A 16,274-nucleotide genomic window follows, 5' to 3' on the forward strand; every position below is an offset into this window, starting at 1 on the left:
GATGTGGAATATCTGTGCTGGTAGAGCAAGGTGCAGCATGTCCCAGGTGTCTGTGGGGCATTGTGAAAAGGAGGATCGAGGAGAGCGTCTCTGGGTGTCTGTGAGCCTGGAGTCTCTCCACATAGGTTCCCGGCAGGAAGGGAAAAGATTGAGATGCGATTTTGAAAACCTTATCAGGGCAGTTATTGTGTGTCCAAAAGATAGCATGTCCATGACTGCATCTACACAGAGAAATAGGTCTTTCCATGGCCAGATAATTTCAGGAAAAACAGCCTAGGCGTGGCCACATCTGTCCAGTAAAAAATGTCTGTGCAGTTGCAGACATGTGCAGGGCCTCAGCTATCCACGTCAAATACAGCCAGAAGCAGTTGAACCTGTGACCCTCAACAAGGGCCCTGGAATACTGCAACATCCTTCGGACGTCCTATGGCTATTGCGCCCAGCCAGGAGTGCCTACTCCACGGCTCCGGGTGCAGTCCCAATAATGTGGACCCAGCATCCGTAGCGGGGCCACAGATGGAGCTGCCAGAGAGTTAGAGGGACAACCGTGCTAAGGAAAGCAATACGGGCAGCTGCCCCTGGTTCCATGAGAAATGATCTACCAAGTGTGATGTGGTAAGACTAAAATTAAGACTGAAACTCAGTGCAAAAACTTAAAGAATGATAACTACACCTGCGCCTTAATCACACTAATACCTATTACCCTCTTAAGAGTGGACCACCTAGATCAAAGGGGAGGACTGGTGGAGGTGGGAATAGCAGATAGAGATGTAGTAACTGATCAATGGTTTGCACAACAGTTGTGATCACAAACCATTGATACATAATATTGTGAATTGCAAATGCCAAGAGAATGCATTTTTGCCCCCCTACCCCTGCCTATGTAGGATTTGGAACACGTTGCAAAATTTACTTTGCAAATCACAGACTTTTCATCCGCAAAATAATTTTGGACATCTGGTCCTTACTGTGCAAAATAGAAATCTTAGGTCTCCCCTAAGTTTGAGGGTCCCAATGGCACAATTCTTACAATTTCTGATATCATCCTTGCAGCTACTATATTGTATGGGGGAGAAGAGAGCTTTTTCAGATGCCATTGATCAAACTCAAAACACGCACAATTGATGTGAAAATTAAGTAACTAATTAGAGATGAGTTAGAGCAACACTTCCTCAAAAGGAACAACCATTGGCAAAGTAAATAGGACTCACCTTGTACACCTGTTCACTATGCCAATGCTTTATGCCGATACGAAAAAAAAGGATGATAATGCAGCCACTGTTACAGGTTGTGTCATTTTGGAGGCATGTGTATGGGTCATGGCTTGTGCATGGTTCACCACACATGTGCATGCCAAAAGAAAGATTTGGGCACCATTTTATTTTTTTAATGACTAATCCAAGAAGGCGGACTCCATGTATATCAGTCGGAAAAAAAATGAAATTTTTAACGTGAGAAGCAGAAAAAATCCAGGCTAGGGAGAGGAGGGGAAAAGCAGCATGCAAAGAAGAGAGCAACACAAACAGTAGGTGGAGTACCTGGTGGGAGAGAAGCACCAGGGTTGAGAGCTAGAAAACACATGCACTCTCTTGGAGTGCTTAACGAAAAAGAAAAAAGAAGTTCCCTATAAGTGATCAATGGAAGCATACAAGTCAGTCCATCAAAAGGATAGTAAAATGGGTATGTTTCAGGGGAGGGACAAATACAAAAAGAAGAAGAGGCAGGAAAACCACCAAATAATATGCAAGCAAATGATAATGACAATCAATCCCACCAATGAAAGTAGTGTGCTAGCTTTAAGCTCACTCCAAGTTCTTGATACAAATTACAAAAGGTCTTTCACAATCAGACAGCTATCACTGTCCAGTAGTCGAGACCTAAAAGTGAGTTAACTATTCTTAGCCTAACAATTCATTTGTTGAGCTAGAACCTAGTAGGATTATACTGATTTTTACTGAAACTCTATTACTAATCTCATTCAAAATTGTCATATCCTTTGTCTGCAAGAAATCTGGCTAGTCAATTACTCTCTTTTGACTATCTGATTTTTTAAAAACAAGTATTACTTTGTGGGCAGAAAATACAAAGGATGGATAAGTGATGATGAAATAGATATACTGGCACTCAGTGGAGACATCCTTGCAACAATGAATGGTCTTAGGAACATTTCTTTGTCCTATTGATGCTGTGCTAACTGAATTTACTCAGCTTCATTTATGTATTCCACTTAGAATGCAGTATTGAAATATATTTGTTGGGATACTGTCATTGATGCCACAGGTTCAGCATGATTATCAACCCTACACACTATCTATATTTGCTGGTTGTTTTAATGCACAAATGTTTAGAGTGACATATCAGAAAAAAGGATCTTCCTTTTCTTGTTTGATTTTGGTGTTTGAATCCTCAAAACATTATCCTCAACACTTAATATAAAATGTTATGACACTGGTATGTTGGGCTCATTTGTTGAATATAGGAAGGCTAAACAGCTGCTTACCAGGCGATACCCCGGCAATGTTGGACTTTGCGTCTGGTTACACAACTATCCATCATCAATAGTATTTTTCTGATTTATAACTGTATCATAATTATCTACAATTAACCGTGATTTCCCAGCCTGACAATAATATCGTCCATTGAAAATCACAACACAACATCCCAGAAAGATATTCAGTGCCATATTTATGACTCACGTTGCATCGCACTTGCACCACGCAACGCGGTGCAACAGCGACGCATCTCAAAAATTAGATTTATGAAGCCACACAAGTACACCTTGCATGGCCCTGAGTGGCTTCATAAATCTGAAGTAAAGCAAAGCAGTTCAAATTGCTGCCTTGTGTTACTCTGTACTAGGGAGGCATTCCATGGGTGTTCTGTGGGTGTTTCCACGCAACATCCATGGTTTTTGATGCATTCCCAAATTTACCAGAAGTGGTAGACCTGGGAATGCGGCAAAAGCTTACGCCTCTTCAGGTGAGGCGTAACAAGGAGAAATATCTTTATTTCTACTTGTTCTTTCCTCTCTCTATGTAGAAAGAAGAAAATGCCTCAGGGGATTGTTTTTGTGCAGGAAGGTTCCCCTTCCTCACCAAAACAATCCTACATGCAATGGAGGCAGCCTTGCACCATGGTGCGACGGTGTTTGCATTGGTGCTAGGCAGCTCATTGTGCACCAGTGCTGGAGAATGGACAGGAAAGCGCAGTATTGGGATAAATATAGTGCTTTCCTTCTCTTTCCCTGTGATGCATGGCACCGGTGACACACTGCCCTGCGCCACTTGGCCATAAATATGGACCTCTGTGTATAGGTAATTTCACTGTCTGAAATAAATAAAATAGAATTTATAAATAGATACCTAATATGAGTAACAATTAGACAGTGAACATCTGCTGGCAGTACTATCAGAGGCTTTGATGTTCTTCTGTCCACACAACCAGCAGTGGTTTTACTCAAGTGCAAATACCCTCTTCTGGGAGGATAAGGTATAGGTTGTCAAATGTATACATAGGGAATCTATCACAAATCAGAAAGATACACACTGATAGCATTACTTGATTTTTCTGCCCAATAATCTGCTAAACCTAATCTAGATCTCTCCAGGTGTGGGCCATTGAGAACAATATTATTTCTGCAGAGCAGTCAAGGTTTCAATCCAATTGTTTACCACTAGATTACAACTTATTATTAAAATAACTCACCCAAAACTAGAAGTACAGAAAAAAACAGTACACTGCTTGGTTTATTTATATATATGTTTCATTTGACATTTAATTTCCACTAAGTGTTTTTTCTAATTTACCAAAGATCTTTTGTCATTACATTTCCATTATAATGTATACTGATGATTTGGTGTTAATCAACCCTGCACCAGTAATGGAAATCCACTGTGTTGGAAATCTCTGTGTGAAAAATAAGTAGGGGCGGGCGAAGAATTCCGCTCCGCCAGCAGAGTTCGCAGAGTTTTCCCCACTCCACACTCAGCACGTAGTGCAGAGTTCTGAAAAACTCTGCGAAGTGATGCAGAACAGAGTTTTTTCTCATGCGCGCCAACGCTAAGTTGCAAAGTGAGAGAAGTCACTAAGTTGGTGAGTGCGAACAGGATTTCTGAATGCGGTAGGCTGTGTTGAGGAAGCTGCTGCTCGTGTTGAGGAAGCTGCCGCTCGAGTAGAAAATCGACTCGATTGGAAGAAAGACGTTAGGGCCCTCGGGCGCTCTGCGTGATGCTGTTAGCACTGATTTTACAGCGCGGGAGAAACTCCCATGCTGAAAATCAGTACGAACAGCGCGACTTCCCCAAACTCCGCCGCTTGTGGAACTCCGTGTAGTGTGGCAGGGTTTTTTCAGAACTTTGCGGAGTTCCACGTGGCAGAACTCCACGAACTCTGCCCAGGCCTAAAAATAAGTAATAAATAAATATTTAAAAATCTAAAATAATGATAGCATCAGAGAAAAAAACTATTTTTTAAATGGAATTGGTCCTTGGTGATCGACTATACTTTGTGAGTTGTGAGCTGGTCACACTTGGAAGCAACCTGACACCCTTATCCCCTTCAAATGCTTCTGTTGTTCTGCATTGAACTGCAACTTGCAGTCCCTGTAGATTGTACCCTAAATCTTTTCCTATTTTTCATGTGAGCCTGGAGAAAATCTCATACTGGAGATAGAAAGGTTACTTACCTGTAACATTAGATCTCTGCTATCTCCAGGATGGAGAAGGTCCTACTGGGTTGGCATCATAATTAGTTGTAATATAACTTTGAGGGATATTATGGTAATCATTTTGCTATTCAAGAGCCTTCTCAGACATGTGTTTCTAGTGACATTAGGGTACTAAAATGCCACAATAAACATGGTCAGTGTACTGTGATCCTCCAACCAGATGTCTAGAATTTGTAGCACAAACATCTACAAGTAAAATATGTCCAATCTTAACAGCTAGTATTTCAGTGAGGCCTTCTTTCCATCCTATGGGCTTCAAACCCTAGTTTGGTACTTGCTGTATCTGGTTGCCGGGATACCCTTTCTGACGTTCAAGACTAACCTGTGTCATCTTTGCTTTCCCCAGATTGGATCAGTTTAGAAAAGGACGATGCTGAGACCCAGCCGCTTAGATCTCCGAATGGTGTTTCCAGCCCGACCCCACGCGTTATGAGGTGAGAAGAGGAGCAGGTTCTACGCAATGGCCTTTGAACTTTACACTCAAGTCTGGAGCACCAAATAAAAAGGATTTACTTCACTCTCTAATGATGATGCTGATTGTCTTTAGTAGAGTGAAACTGAACACTTTCCTTTTGCTAAGAAATAATTGGCATATATCAGCAAAAGGGGTCAGGTAAGGGGCCAAGAGGCTAGACGGTGGCCTCCTACTATGTAGAGATGTTTCTGTTGTGCAGAGTAGGCCTGAGGGTGTCAGAGAACGTTATGAAACACAATAAACACAAGCACATACAGACCAGCAATAGAGTATCACAATGACCATCTAAAAAAACCTAAGATAACGCTGGGAGGCCTTTGGGTAGCTATGCGCTCTATAAACTTTCATAACATAACATAAGTGAATTTATACATCATTCAGAAAGCTCCTGGGGGTGGGGCAGGGTTAGGTTTAGCAGACTACCACGGCTATAGGAGATATAGATTACCCAGCAGGTAAGGATGAAGTAAAAGCTGGAATCAAAGGAAAATCAAGCTTATGATTAAATGCAGCATACAGTTCTCTTCGAGAGAGAACAATAACCAACATTTGGTGAGCAATTTAAGAGTTGATAAAAGATGAGGGAAATTCTCTCCAAAGAAGCAGAGTGTTGGTCCTAGTTCATAAGGTATCTCTGTAACAAGACGGCTTTTAGATCTCTTTTGAAAGATTCAAACGGGCGGTTGGTCCAAAGCTCTGAGGGAATGGAGTACCGTATTCTGGAGCGCTCCCCGGGAAGGAGTGGAAGATAGTTGTTCCCTCAATCTTGGTGGTTCTAGCAGGACAGAGTTTGCACTTGAAGTGACATGGCAACCAACTGATGGTTTGAGTTTCTTGGCTAGGTATTCCAGTGCACCCTTATGCAGGGTTCTGGGGTTTATGCAAACAATTTTGAATATAGTTCTAGCTTCAATAGGTAGGTAGTTAAAGACGATAAGCACTGGGTAAGATTGTCTGAAAAGCCTTGCTCCAGAAATAAGTCTAGCAGCAGAATGCCTTCATAGGAGCCAGGTGCATCTTGAGAATGTCTTTAAGAATATTCCATCCTAGAGATGGGTACAGGTTGTACTGTTTCAGGTCCGGAATGAAAGGTTTAATGTGTTTCAGGATTTTCAGTTGGGCTTGGGCACTCTTTATTTTGTTACTCATGTGAGTTAAAAGATTGAGGTTCCATCTAGGCTGATCGCAAGAGATCTGGAGCACTCCATGATCTTTGGGTTGCAGTCTAGTTTATTTTGCAAAACTAGCTATTCTTGGATCAGGCCACTTGCATTCATGGGAGGGAGAGGAGGAGGTATTCCATCTTTTGGGTGATTAGCAGACAGCCAGGCTATGGTGTCAGCAAGGATTGGGTTAAGTTGAAGGATGATGTACAGAGATGGGGCTTTCTTAATTTTCACAAAGGATTCTCTTAGTGCCAACATCAGTCAACCTTCGCAGAAATCACTGCCCTAAATAGCTCTCGATGTGTAGCAGCAAGCATGTCATGGTTACCTAAATTACTCATATCTACAAAAAAAAACAATTTTCATCACCTTTTATTGTGACCTCATAAAACTACTCTGGAATCCACATATAGGTGTCTTGTGGTGCCCATATTTCAAAGGAGTACGCAGGCGAAACCCATGTTTTTCGCTCAATGTGAAGTCAGTAAACCTACAAGAACTTCACAATTGCCACCTTTCAATATGTAACCACATCAGTTCTTCACCTCTCAGCCAACACCCAGAAAAAGCCCCAGAGCTGCTGCTTCTTACAATGTGGCTAGATGAACCCCATAATCACCACCTCTCACATCTATCCAGGAGAACTGCAGGGTCCCCATCTCTCAAAACTTCTTCAATAATTCTTAAAACCTCTCAAAGCAACAAACAACAACAGTACGGTCCTCACTTCCCAAAGTATATCTGAGAGAACCTGATGAGGGTATGGTGCGGAGGTGTAGGGCATTCCAGGCTTTGGCTGCAAGTTGGGCGAAGGAGCGTCCTCTGGTACGGCAGCGGCATATGAGTGCTATCTTTGTGTGGGCAATGTGTGCCAAGCAGGTGTTCCTGGTCGGTTGGCGGGTGTGAAGGTGGTGGTTCAGGTAGGCTGGTCCTTGGTTACGGAGGGCTTTGTAGGCATGGGTCAGGAGCTTGAAGTGGCATCTTTTCTGGATCGGGAGCCAGTGGAAGTCCTCCAGGTGCTGGGTGATGTGGGTTCTCTTGGGCAGGGTGAGGATCAGTCTGGCAGTTGTGTTCTTGATCGTATGGAGTCTTTGCAGTGGTGGTGCCTGCATACAGTGCGCTGACGTAGTCCATTTGGCTGGTGGTGAGAGTCTGCATCACTGTCTTCCTTGTGCCCTTGGGGAGCCACCTAAAGATCTTGCGGAGTCTGTGGAAGCAGGCTGAGGAAATGGCGTTGACCTGACATTTCATGGAAAGTTCGCTGTCCAGAATGATGCCGAGGCTGCGGGCGTGATCTTTCAGTGTAGGGGTGGGTCCGAACCCTACTGGCCACCAGGGACCTTTTCCAGAGGGTTGAGTGTCTGCCGAACATCAGAACCTCCGTTTTGCCTGTGTGGAGCTTCTGGCATTCATCTTTCATATAGTTGGATACGTTCTTCATACAGTTGTAAAAGTTTGTCTCTGTCTTGGTGGTGTCTGTTGAGAGCGAGAGGATGAGCTGTGTGCTGTCAGTGTAGGAGATTATGTTGATGTTGTGTGATGCCACAGTGTCTGCGAGTGGTGTCATGTAGGCGTTAAAGATTGTTGGTCTAAAGGAGGAGCTTAGGTGATGCCGCAGATGGTGTACCTGAACTGTGAGGTGAAGGGGAGAGGCAGACTCTCTGGGTGTGTCCCATGAGGAAGGATCGAACCGGTGGCCTTGTGTGCTGCAACTGGGCACGAGAAGCAAGGCAGGGGCAGCGGGGGAGACCGCTGGATCCGGTGTCTGAGGCTATTCACTGAAGGTCGCGTAGCAGCCTCCATAAGTAGTCCTGGGAGGTGGTAGGGGCCGGCTGTAATGCTGGAGTGTGGCGGGTGGGGGAGGTAAAAAACAGGCAAAGTACAGGCCACAACAGGACACAGCAAGGAGCAAAACCGGACAGGGCATTTAAGGGTCAAGGAAAACAAGTCTATAATCACACTTTACAAAAAAGCACTTTAAATAAAAACAATTACCGTGACAGCAATAAAAACAATTACTGTGACAGCAATTACAGGATTTACACAATGTGGTGAATCAGTCCAGCCGGACTGCGGGTTCGAATCAGCGGCCTTGTGTGTTGCAGCTGGGCAGCAGACACAGGAGCAATGAAGAGGGAGCTGGGGAGAGTGGACTAGAGAGAGGGGAGACCGGGGTCACAGGCTTTGGGTCACCGCAGTCAGAGGCTTTGGGTCACAAATGGTACCCACAAGAACCCCATTCTTGTCATCTCTAGAAACATACACAGGTGGTTCTTGTGTCACAAAGGCTACCCAAAGAACCACATGCATGCCATCTCACAGCATCTACCTCTACGTAGTAAGGATTTGCTGCATTTGCCATATAATCCATCATCTGCTGCATAATCTGTAGATTTTAAGAAAACAATGTTTCTAACTCAAAGGAATCAAAAGTTGCTAAAAATGTTGCCACAAAGTTGAAGGCCCTTTCGCAAAGGTTGACTAGTCACCTTTATATTGCTAATTGCTGTATTTGGGCGCTAAACCAGGTAATAAGGTGATGAATACTTTGCCCAGACAGCATTAGTGTATGTGTACAAATCACACTTATTTTTTTTCTTGCTACATAATTTAGTCCTGCCTTGCCACAAAATTCCACTGGCCTTCTATAATAAACCCATGCTTGCCACCTCTAAAAGAATACTCGTAGGAATTCACTTTTGACACCATTCAAAGATTACTCTGAAGAAACCCGTCCTTGTCATGTCTAAAGAATTATCCAGAAGACCAATGGTGCCATCTCTCAAAATTCAAGCACAAGAGCTCCTGAGCCCTAGTCACCATTTCTCAGCACCTGCCCAGAAGAACCCCACATTTGTCATCTCACATTGAATTGAGACAAAGACCATAGGCCATCAGATGGGTCATTTTTTTAAGCGCTACCAAGAAGAAACCATTTTTTTACCTCCCCAAGTAGACTCCGAACTGTCAATATCAACCATAAGATTACCATGGTAAACAGCTGTTGTTCTTTACCCAGCAGAACCTTACCTTTGTCATTCCTTAAAGATTACACAATAGGACTGCGTGGTGGTCATCACTCAAAATATTCTAAGACTCCCATAGCCATCATCTGTCCATGTTTGTCCAGAAGAACCACATTGTGACCAGCTTTCATCATGTACCAAGAAGACCCCCTGACGTGCCACCACTCAAAATATACCGCTAAGACACCCTGTAGTACAACATAATTGGCTAACCCGATACTTCTACTGGAGTATAGCTACATACTCAGCTGCCTTAAAAGAAAATCCCTGGTGGAAATTATTAGTTTATTGTTTGTATTTCCTTGATATGCGAGTTAGTACTTATGACTCTGTTAATGATCTCTCCACAAGAATAAATCATTTTGCAAATTTAAATTAATACCTCTTGAAGATAAACACAGCAATTTCAGTTAATGAAACTCATATAGAGGACAAAATATTTTTTAAGAAAAATATTACAAAAATAATCACTCAATACATAAAGGTGAGATGTAAGAAATTGGAGTATTAGTTGAAGGGGTGAAAACCTACCTCAAACAGTAATCACAATCCTTGTCAGGGTGAATGCCAAAAGTCAGTAAGTAGACCTGTGCTCAACCCCCTGGTAGCTGTTGATCAAAGCGGCCAGACTTAACTTAGAGTCAATTTGTAAATTATTTTGTATATTACTCAAAATAAAGTGAAAATGCAATACAAGAAAAAGCCCAAACCAATTTAGAAACATAGAGCATATTTCAAAATGACACCAAAATGACAAAAATCCAATTAGTATAACCAGAGTTATGAATATTAAAAAATAGTGCTGAAAGTACTAAGCCTCACTCGGTGGCAACTAGTCGTGTTGGACCAGGGCAAAGGTGAGATTTAAGGCTGACTACAATGCTGCACATGTCAGATATGAGAATCAGGTTATTTCCAGTCATAAAGTTGCCTTTGCACTTAGAGAGTTTTACAGATGTGTTCAGCTGGGCCAGTCAGCTGACGAGATCCGAGGAAGGGCTCAATGACAATGAGTCTCTGAGTTGATCAGAGGCTGCTCAGAATCGGGACCATTGCAGCCGGTGCCGATGTTGCTCGGCGTGCTCGGATGCTGCTCGGTATTCAGACCAGTGAGACTGTCGATCAGGCGCTACTCGACGTTGAGTCCATGGAATCCGCCGATCAGGTGGAGCTTGGTATTGAATCTGGCGAGCCTGTCAATGAACTTTGTCTTCATTAAAGCTCAGCGGCAAGTCAGGTGAACATTCCAATTAACCAGGGAGGAGTACACTCTGACCACAGTGAAGATTCCAGGGCCTTAGGGACAGTACTTGGGGGCCAAGGCGTACTCCCACAGAGGCCAGCAGAGGGTACCAGGTCAGGTCCAGTTGGGATTGTTTAGCTGGAAAGCTGGTTGTAGCCATGTAGTTCAAATAGAACATCAGCCAGCTGACCCTTGGAGTCATTTCTGGGGTTCTGGGTTCAAGGCAAGCACTTCCGTCTTCCTTCAGGTTCTCACGACAGCAAGACAGTCCTTGTTCTGAATCTAATCATGTCCAGGAGTTGTCTGAGAAGGGTACTAAGAATGCCACGTTTATGCCCTTTACCATCCTTTGGGTGAGGGCAACCACTGGCCACACCCTAGCCAATGAGGTGGAGTTCCAAGAGGTAACCCTACCCATTTTTATAGTATTTCTATTCTGTTTTGCCGTAAGCTATTACCCAGTGCCCCCCTACCTAAATCCAAGATGGGAGGACTTTTCTTCCTTTCATCAGAGCTCTCTGGGTACACCCAGAGGTCTGGCTATGATAATCTGCAAACCATCCCTGGCAGTCACCCCAAACCAGTTCTAGGGCAACTCTCCTTCCCACTGGGTTTAGAGACAAGCTGACAAGAGGGACAAAAGAAGGGTGCAGGGGCATCTGGTTGTGACAGGGTTGACAACTTTGAAGTGTACTTAGTCCTTGGGCACTTCCCCCAGGCCATCCTGTCAAGGGAATGTCAACACCTTCCCACACCCAAGACCTTTGTCCTCTGTCTGGACTTAAGACATATTTTACCACGGCGGAGCCTTCAGCAGTAAGGAGATAGTTGAATACTGGCTGATATTCCTCCAGCTGTCTAGGCAGGGAGAGATAACATTTCTGAAAGCACTTTTTATAATATAGCTGGTCAAAATTTGATTACCCATCAAATTGGATTTTGAATGACAATTTCTTCATGTCCTAATTTTAAATACCATGCATTCTGCCTTATTAAGCAATAAAGACCACCTTAAGGGTGACAAAACTATTTAAAAGGAAGGTTTAGGCCTGTCAAAAAGGTGACCTTGATGGGTTAAATTAGCAGTTTAAAAACTGTGCGTTAAGGCTGCCGTTCCAGGCCTGTCGACATGCTTTACAGTTCTGCTGCAGTGAGGAGCACAATGGGTGCTTCAGCCCACTAGTAGCACTTAATTTACAAGCCCTGAGTACATGTAGTACCAAAAAGTAGGGACTTACTAGTAAATATGCCAACCAGGTGTATGCCAATTTTAGCTCTGGAAGAAACATGAGAGATTGCAGGGGAAATTGAGAGGTCTGTAATGGGCTCTAGAGAGTTAGGAAGAGACATACAACATACTTCTGAGGTGGTGAGGGTGGTCGGCCCGCTTCTAGACTCATGGGTAACACTAAAGTGAAAAGACAGGACAAGTCTGCTAATACCAATGTGAATACATATTTTAGATGTGGTTCTATAAGTCATGTAGCAAAGTTTTAATAACTGTTCGGCCTTGGGAAAAAACACACTTTAATTGTAGACAATCCAGACACTTTGAGAGAGCTTGCCATAATGCCCATAAGGTAGTATTTGTCAGGGAACATACAGATTCTCTCCCCTTCAGAATGACACAATCCGGATAGTAGGGCTGTTTTTTTTGTACAGATGGTAGCCATTGTTGATGGTTATGAGAAGAAGGGCGATCCCATGTGTGAAGTACTCATTGGGAAGGTACCATTAGTGGTGACCGTGGATTCGGGCTCACACACACTAGCATATCTGATAAATTAGTCGAACAGGGGTAGAAACAGGCGAACTTAGGCCCAGATTTATGTGGGCCTAGCGCCATTGTATTGCGACATTAGTGTCATTTTTGTATGCTAGTGTGGTGTTATAAGGCAAAAACACTGTGGCATATCTACAAAGTGGCGCAATGCTTGCATTGCGCTACTTTGTAACCCCTTGCGCCACATTATGCCTGAGCCAGGCATAATGTATGCAAAAAGGGTGTTCCGGCACTAGGGGGGCCGAAAAAATGGCACAATGAAAACCATGAGATTTCTTTGCGTCATTTTCATTGACATTTTTTAACGCCTGCTAAAAGCAGGTGTTAAAAAGAGGTTCCCATTGTGTTCAATGGGCTTCTGGGTGCTTTGCAGGATTAGCGTCATCATTTTTTATGCTAATCCTGCAAAGCACCTGACTAGCTTAACAAATTGTGATGCTAGTCCCCCTGACTACTGCCATGGTGCGCCGTATTTTAAGTACGGCGCTCACATGCTGGCGTTAAGGGGGCACTAAGGGGCGCAAGAAAAGTGACACTGCACTAGGTGCAGCACCACTTTTCATAAATCTGACCCTTAGTTGCTCCAGACATTTGTAGAGTTGCATTTGGTGGCCATGGAATTGACATGGTAGGGTATTTCTTGGAAAACATTAGATTCAATGACAGAGAAATAAATATTAAAGTGTATGTGGCCAAAAAGGGATACAACATCTTGGGATGGTTAGATCAGGGTTTGATTGGGATTGTACAGAGTGTACCATTTCCTTGGAATGTCCCATCTCTTTGGTGAGACAAACAGGAATGCAGGGGCTGTCATTAAGTGAAGTATTGACTAAACACAAAGCAATGTTTGAGGATAATTTAGGGTTAGTCAGAGGGTTTGAGCATAAAATTATTCTTAAGCCAGATGCTATTCCTGCAGCGCATAAAGTGAGGAGCGTACCTTCAAGTATAAGGGGAAGGTTAGAAGAGCACTTGGAGAGACTTTGTGTGGACTGGGTTATAGAGCTGATAGATTTCTCACAATGGATCTCTCCAATAATAGAGGCCATGAAAACATCAGGCAAGTTAAGACTTTGTGTAGACGTCAGGTCTTTAAATAGAAATATCTTGGTTGATTGTTTTCCCCTTCCAAAAATACAGGAATGTTAGCTCAATTGGGTGGAGCCAAGATCTTTTCAACACTAGAGTTAAGAGCAACATATCACCAGGTGAAGCTGTCTCAAAATATGCATTTACTTATGGCTTTTAATACTCCATTTAATGCATTCAGGTTTTTGAGAATGTCATTTGGGCTCACATCTGTGTTTCAAAAATGTATGTACCACATTTTGGGGTTGTGGAAAATGTACTACTATATCAAGATGATATTCTGATTTTCTTGGACACTGTTCAGTCGCACCCTAAGTTGTTAGACAAAGTGTTGCACAGTTATTTCTTCACTGTAAAGCAGGAGAAATGTAATTTCATGGTTTGAAATGTACAGTACGTGGTGCACAATTTGTCAGCAGCAGGAATTTTGCTTAAAAAGATCTCTTAAAAACCATTAGTGAGAGCCCATCACCTGCTGATAAAGATCAATTGAGGTCTTTCTTCGGTAATCTGTGAGTAATATTCGAGGTTTGTGCAAAGTTTTGCCTTGCAAATGGAACCTCTGAGGAAGCAATTGAGGTCGGGGAAAAATTATGTTCCCTCACTAGTCATAGTTGATGCCAGTGGGTTGGGACTAGGAGCGATGTTAAGCCAAATGGTTGAAGGGGAGGAAAACACCTTTGATTTTGCCTCTCAGAGATTATTGGCGGCAGTACAAAATTACAGCACAATTGAAAGAAAGGCATTGACATGTGTTTGGGCAGCTCAGCACTTTACAACTTATTTGTAGAGGAAATAATTTATGCTGCCCACTGATCACAAGCCATTGGAGTCTCTGTTAAATGACAGAGGTTTGGGGAATGCCACTCCCAGGTTTGTTAGATTGCTTTCCCAAATGTATGAGTACAGTTTCAAAGTCAAGCAAATACCCGGAAAGAAAAATTACAGGGCAATTTTTTTGTTGAGGTGTCTGACAGATTTGAACAGAATAGAGGATTGTAACTTGGAGGAATAATTAGTAGTGGTTTGGTGGATGGTGTGGTATCCACTGAAAAGATCATTACTCTTCATGAGTGGAAAGGAAGTGTTGATAAGAATGAGTGTTTAAAGAAACTCAGGGAGGTAATTGCCCATGAATGGATCAGAGAAGGTCTAGTCCCAAATGAACTGGAGGATTTCAGCAAAGTTAGAGATGAATTCATTGTGGAAGGGTGATAGTTCCTGAGAGGGAAATTGCTCATTTCTCCAGGAAAGCTGAGGACTAAACTGAGTGGGTTGGCTCATCAGGGTCGTGCGGGAGTGACAGGGACAAGGAAGATGTTATGGCTGTATTATTGGTGGCCAGGTATGGATGTGGAGGTCTCTTTTAGAAGGTGTACAGTGTTTTCTGGCAGACAAGTCATTATTCATGTTCAATAACACCTTGAGTCCTGCTGAATTTCCTAACTCACCCTGGGAGAAGTTGGAAATGGATTTCATCAGACCTATGTATATGTTAGGTGAAAATTTGAGATTTGCATTGGTTGTGGTGGGTTGCCACTCTAAATGGGTTGTGTACAAATTCATAAGGGAGCCGAACACTAAAAGTGTCATCCATTTTTTAAAAGAATTTGTTACACTGTAAAAGACTTCCTTCAGCTTTGGTCACAAGTAACAGAGTGCAGTTTAAGTCTAGTCAAATGCAAAATATCTTGGAGAGTCAAGGGGTTAGATATCTGACTACAGCTTTATATAGTCCCTTTGGGAATGGAATGGTAGACAGTCATCTGTATGTTAAAGGATACCATACGATTGGCACTTTCCTCTAGGTTGAATATGGAGGAGACAGTTGCAGAAACAATTTGGAGCTATCACAATACACCACATTCTACCACAGGAATGCCCCTTTTGTGTTGTTGCGGTGGAGAGGTGTCTCCCTAGTGGGTGGTCGAAAGGATGGGATTAGTTGATAATGGTTGGCTGAAACCTGAAGATGTAAAGTCTAAGGTGGAAGAGCAACACAAAAAGGGGAGCAAAAGTAGATATGACCATTTTAAAAATGTCAAAGAAATGGAGTATCAGGTTGAGGTTCAAACAAGAATTAAGAAACCACTGGGTGTTTAGAAGGATATCTCAAAGTATTTTCAGAGAACTACAGTGGTGCAAGTCTCCAAACCTTCAGTCAAGGTTGGGGATGGGAAACGGTGGTGCAAAGGAAACGTTGCCAAAATGAGATGTGAAGATGTGGGATCTCTAAGAAGAGCAGAAGTTGCTAGTAGTTGGAATTATGATGTCTCCTTTGATGAAGGGAATCCGTCTACTCCAGAAGCTGGAACAGAAGCGTCTTGTAGTTCTGGTGGGTGTCAAAGAAGTGGGGCGTCCAAGTGCCTGAGGTCACCTGTTTACAAATCTAGAAGGGAAGTTGTTAAGCCAAAGTACCTAGAGGATTATGTAGTGGGGTAATCCTGCAGATCAACACCTTCCCTCTGTTTGACTCCAGGGATACTAATGTGCTGAAGTCATGGGTTTGCTTAGGTAACAATGTATTGTATTCTTCTTTTAGCTCACATAGTGCACTGCATTTTTTGTTTTATTTTGTTTAGGCAACAATGTATTGTATGATCTTTTAGCTCACTACATACATTGTGTACATTGTTTCATTTGTTATTTTGTAGTTAGTTTCTGCAATCACTTCTTTATCAATGTAGTTTTATTGTTTATTATTTTTTGTGTTCTATAACTAGGGAGGTGTGTTATATGTTGGAATGGAATGGTGGGGGGGCT

The 16,274-nt window shown here is 42.9% G+C and overlaps 1 protein-coding gene across 3 annotated transcripts in view; it reads left to right on the forward strand.

The window, feature by feature from the left end:
• Positions 1 to 16,274, forward strand: part of LOC138261141 (phosphatidylinositol 3,4,5-trisphosphate 5-phosphatase 2-like) — a 446,236-nt gene that overhangs the window by 371,083 nt on the left and 58,879 nt on the right. For all 3 annotated transcript variants that reach the window (XM_069209825.1, XM_069209833.1, XM_069209843.1), the window contains one exon: positions 5,073 to 5,160. In XM_069209825.1, the coding sequence (XP_069065926.1) occupies positions 5,073 to 5,160 (88 nt within the window). The remainder of the gene's footprint in view (positions 1 to 5,072; positions 5,161 to 16,274) is intronic.

The sequence above is a fragment of the Pleurodeles waltl genome, chromosome 2_1 (assembly GCF_031143425.1).
Source record: "Pleurodeles waltl isolate 20211129_DDA chromosome 2_1, aPleWal1.hap1.20221129, whole genome shotgun sequence".
NCBI lineage: Eukaryota > Metazoa > Chordata > Amphibia > Caudata > Salamandridae > Pleurodeles > Pleurodeles waltl.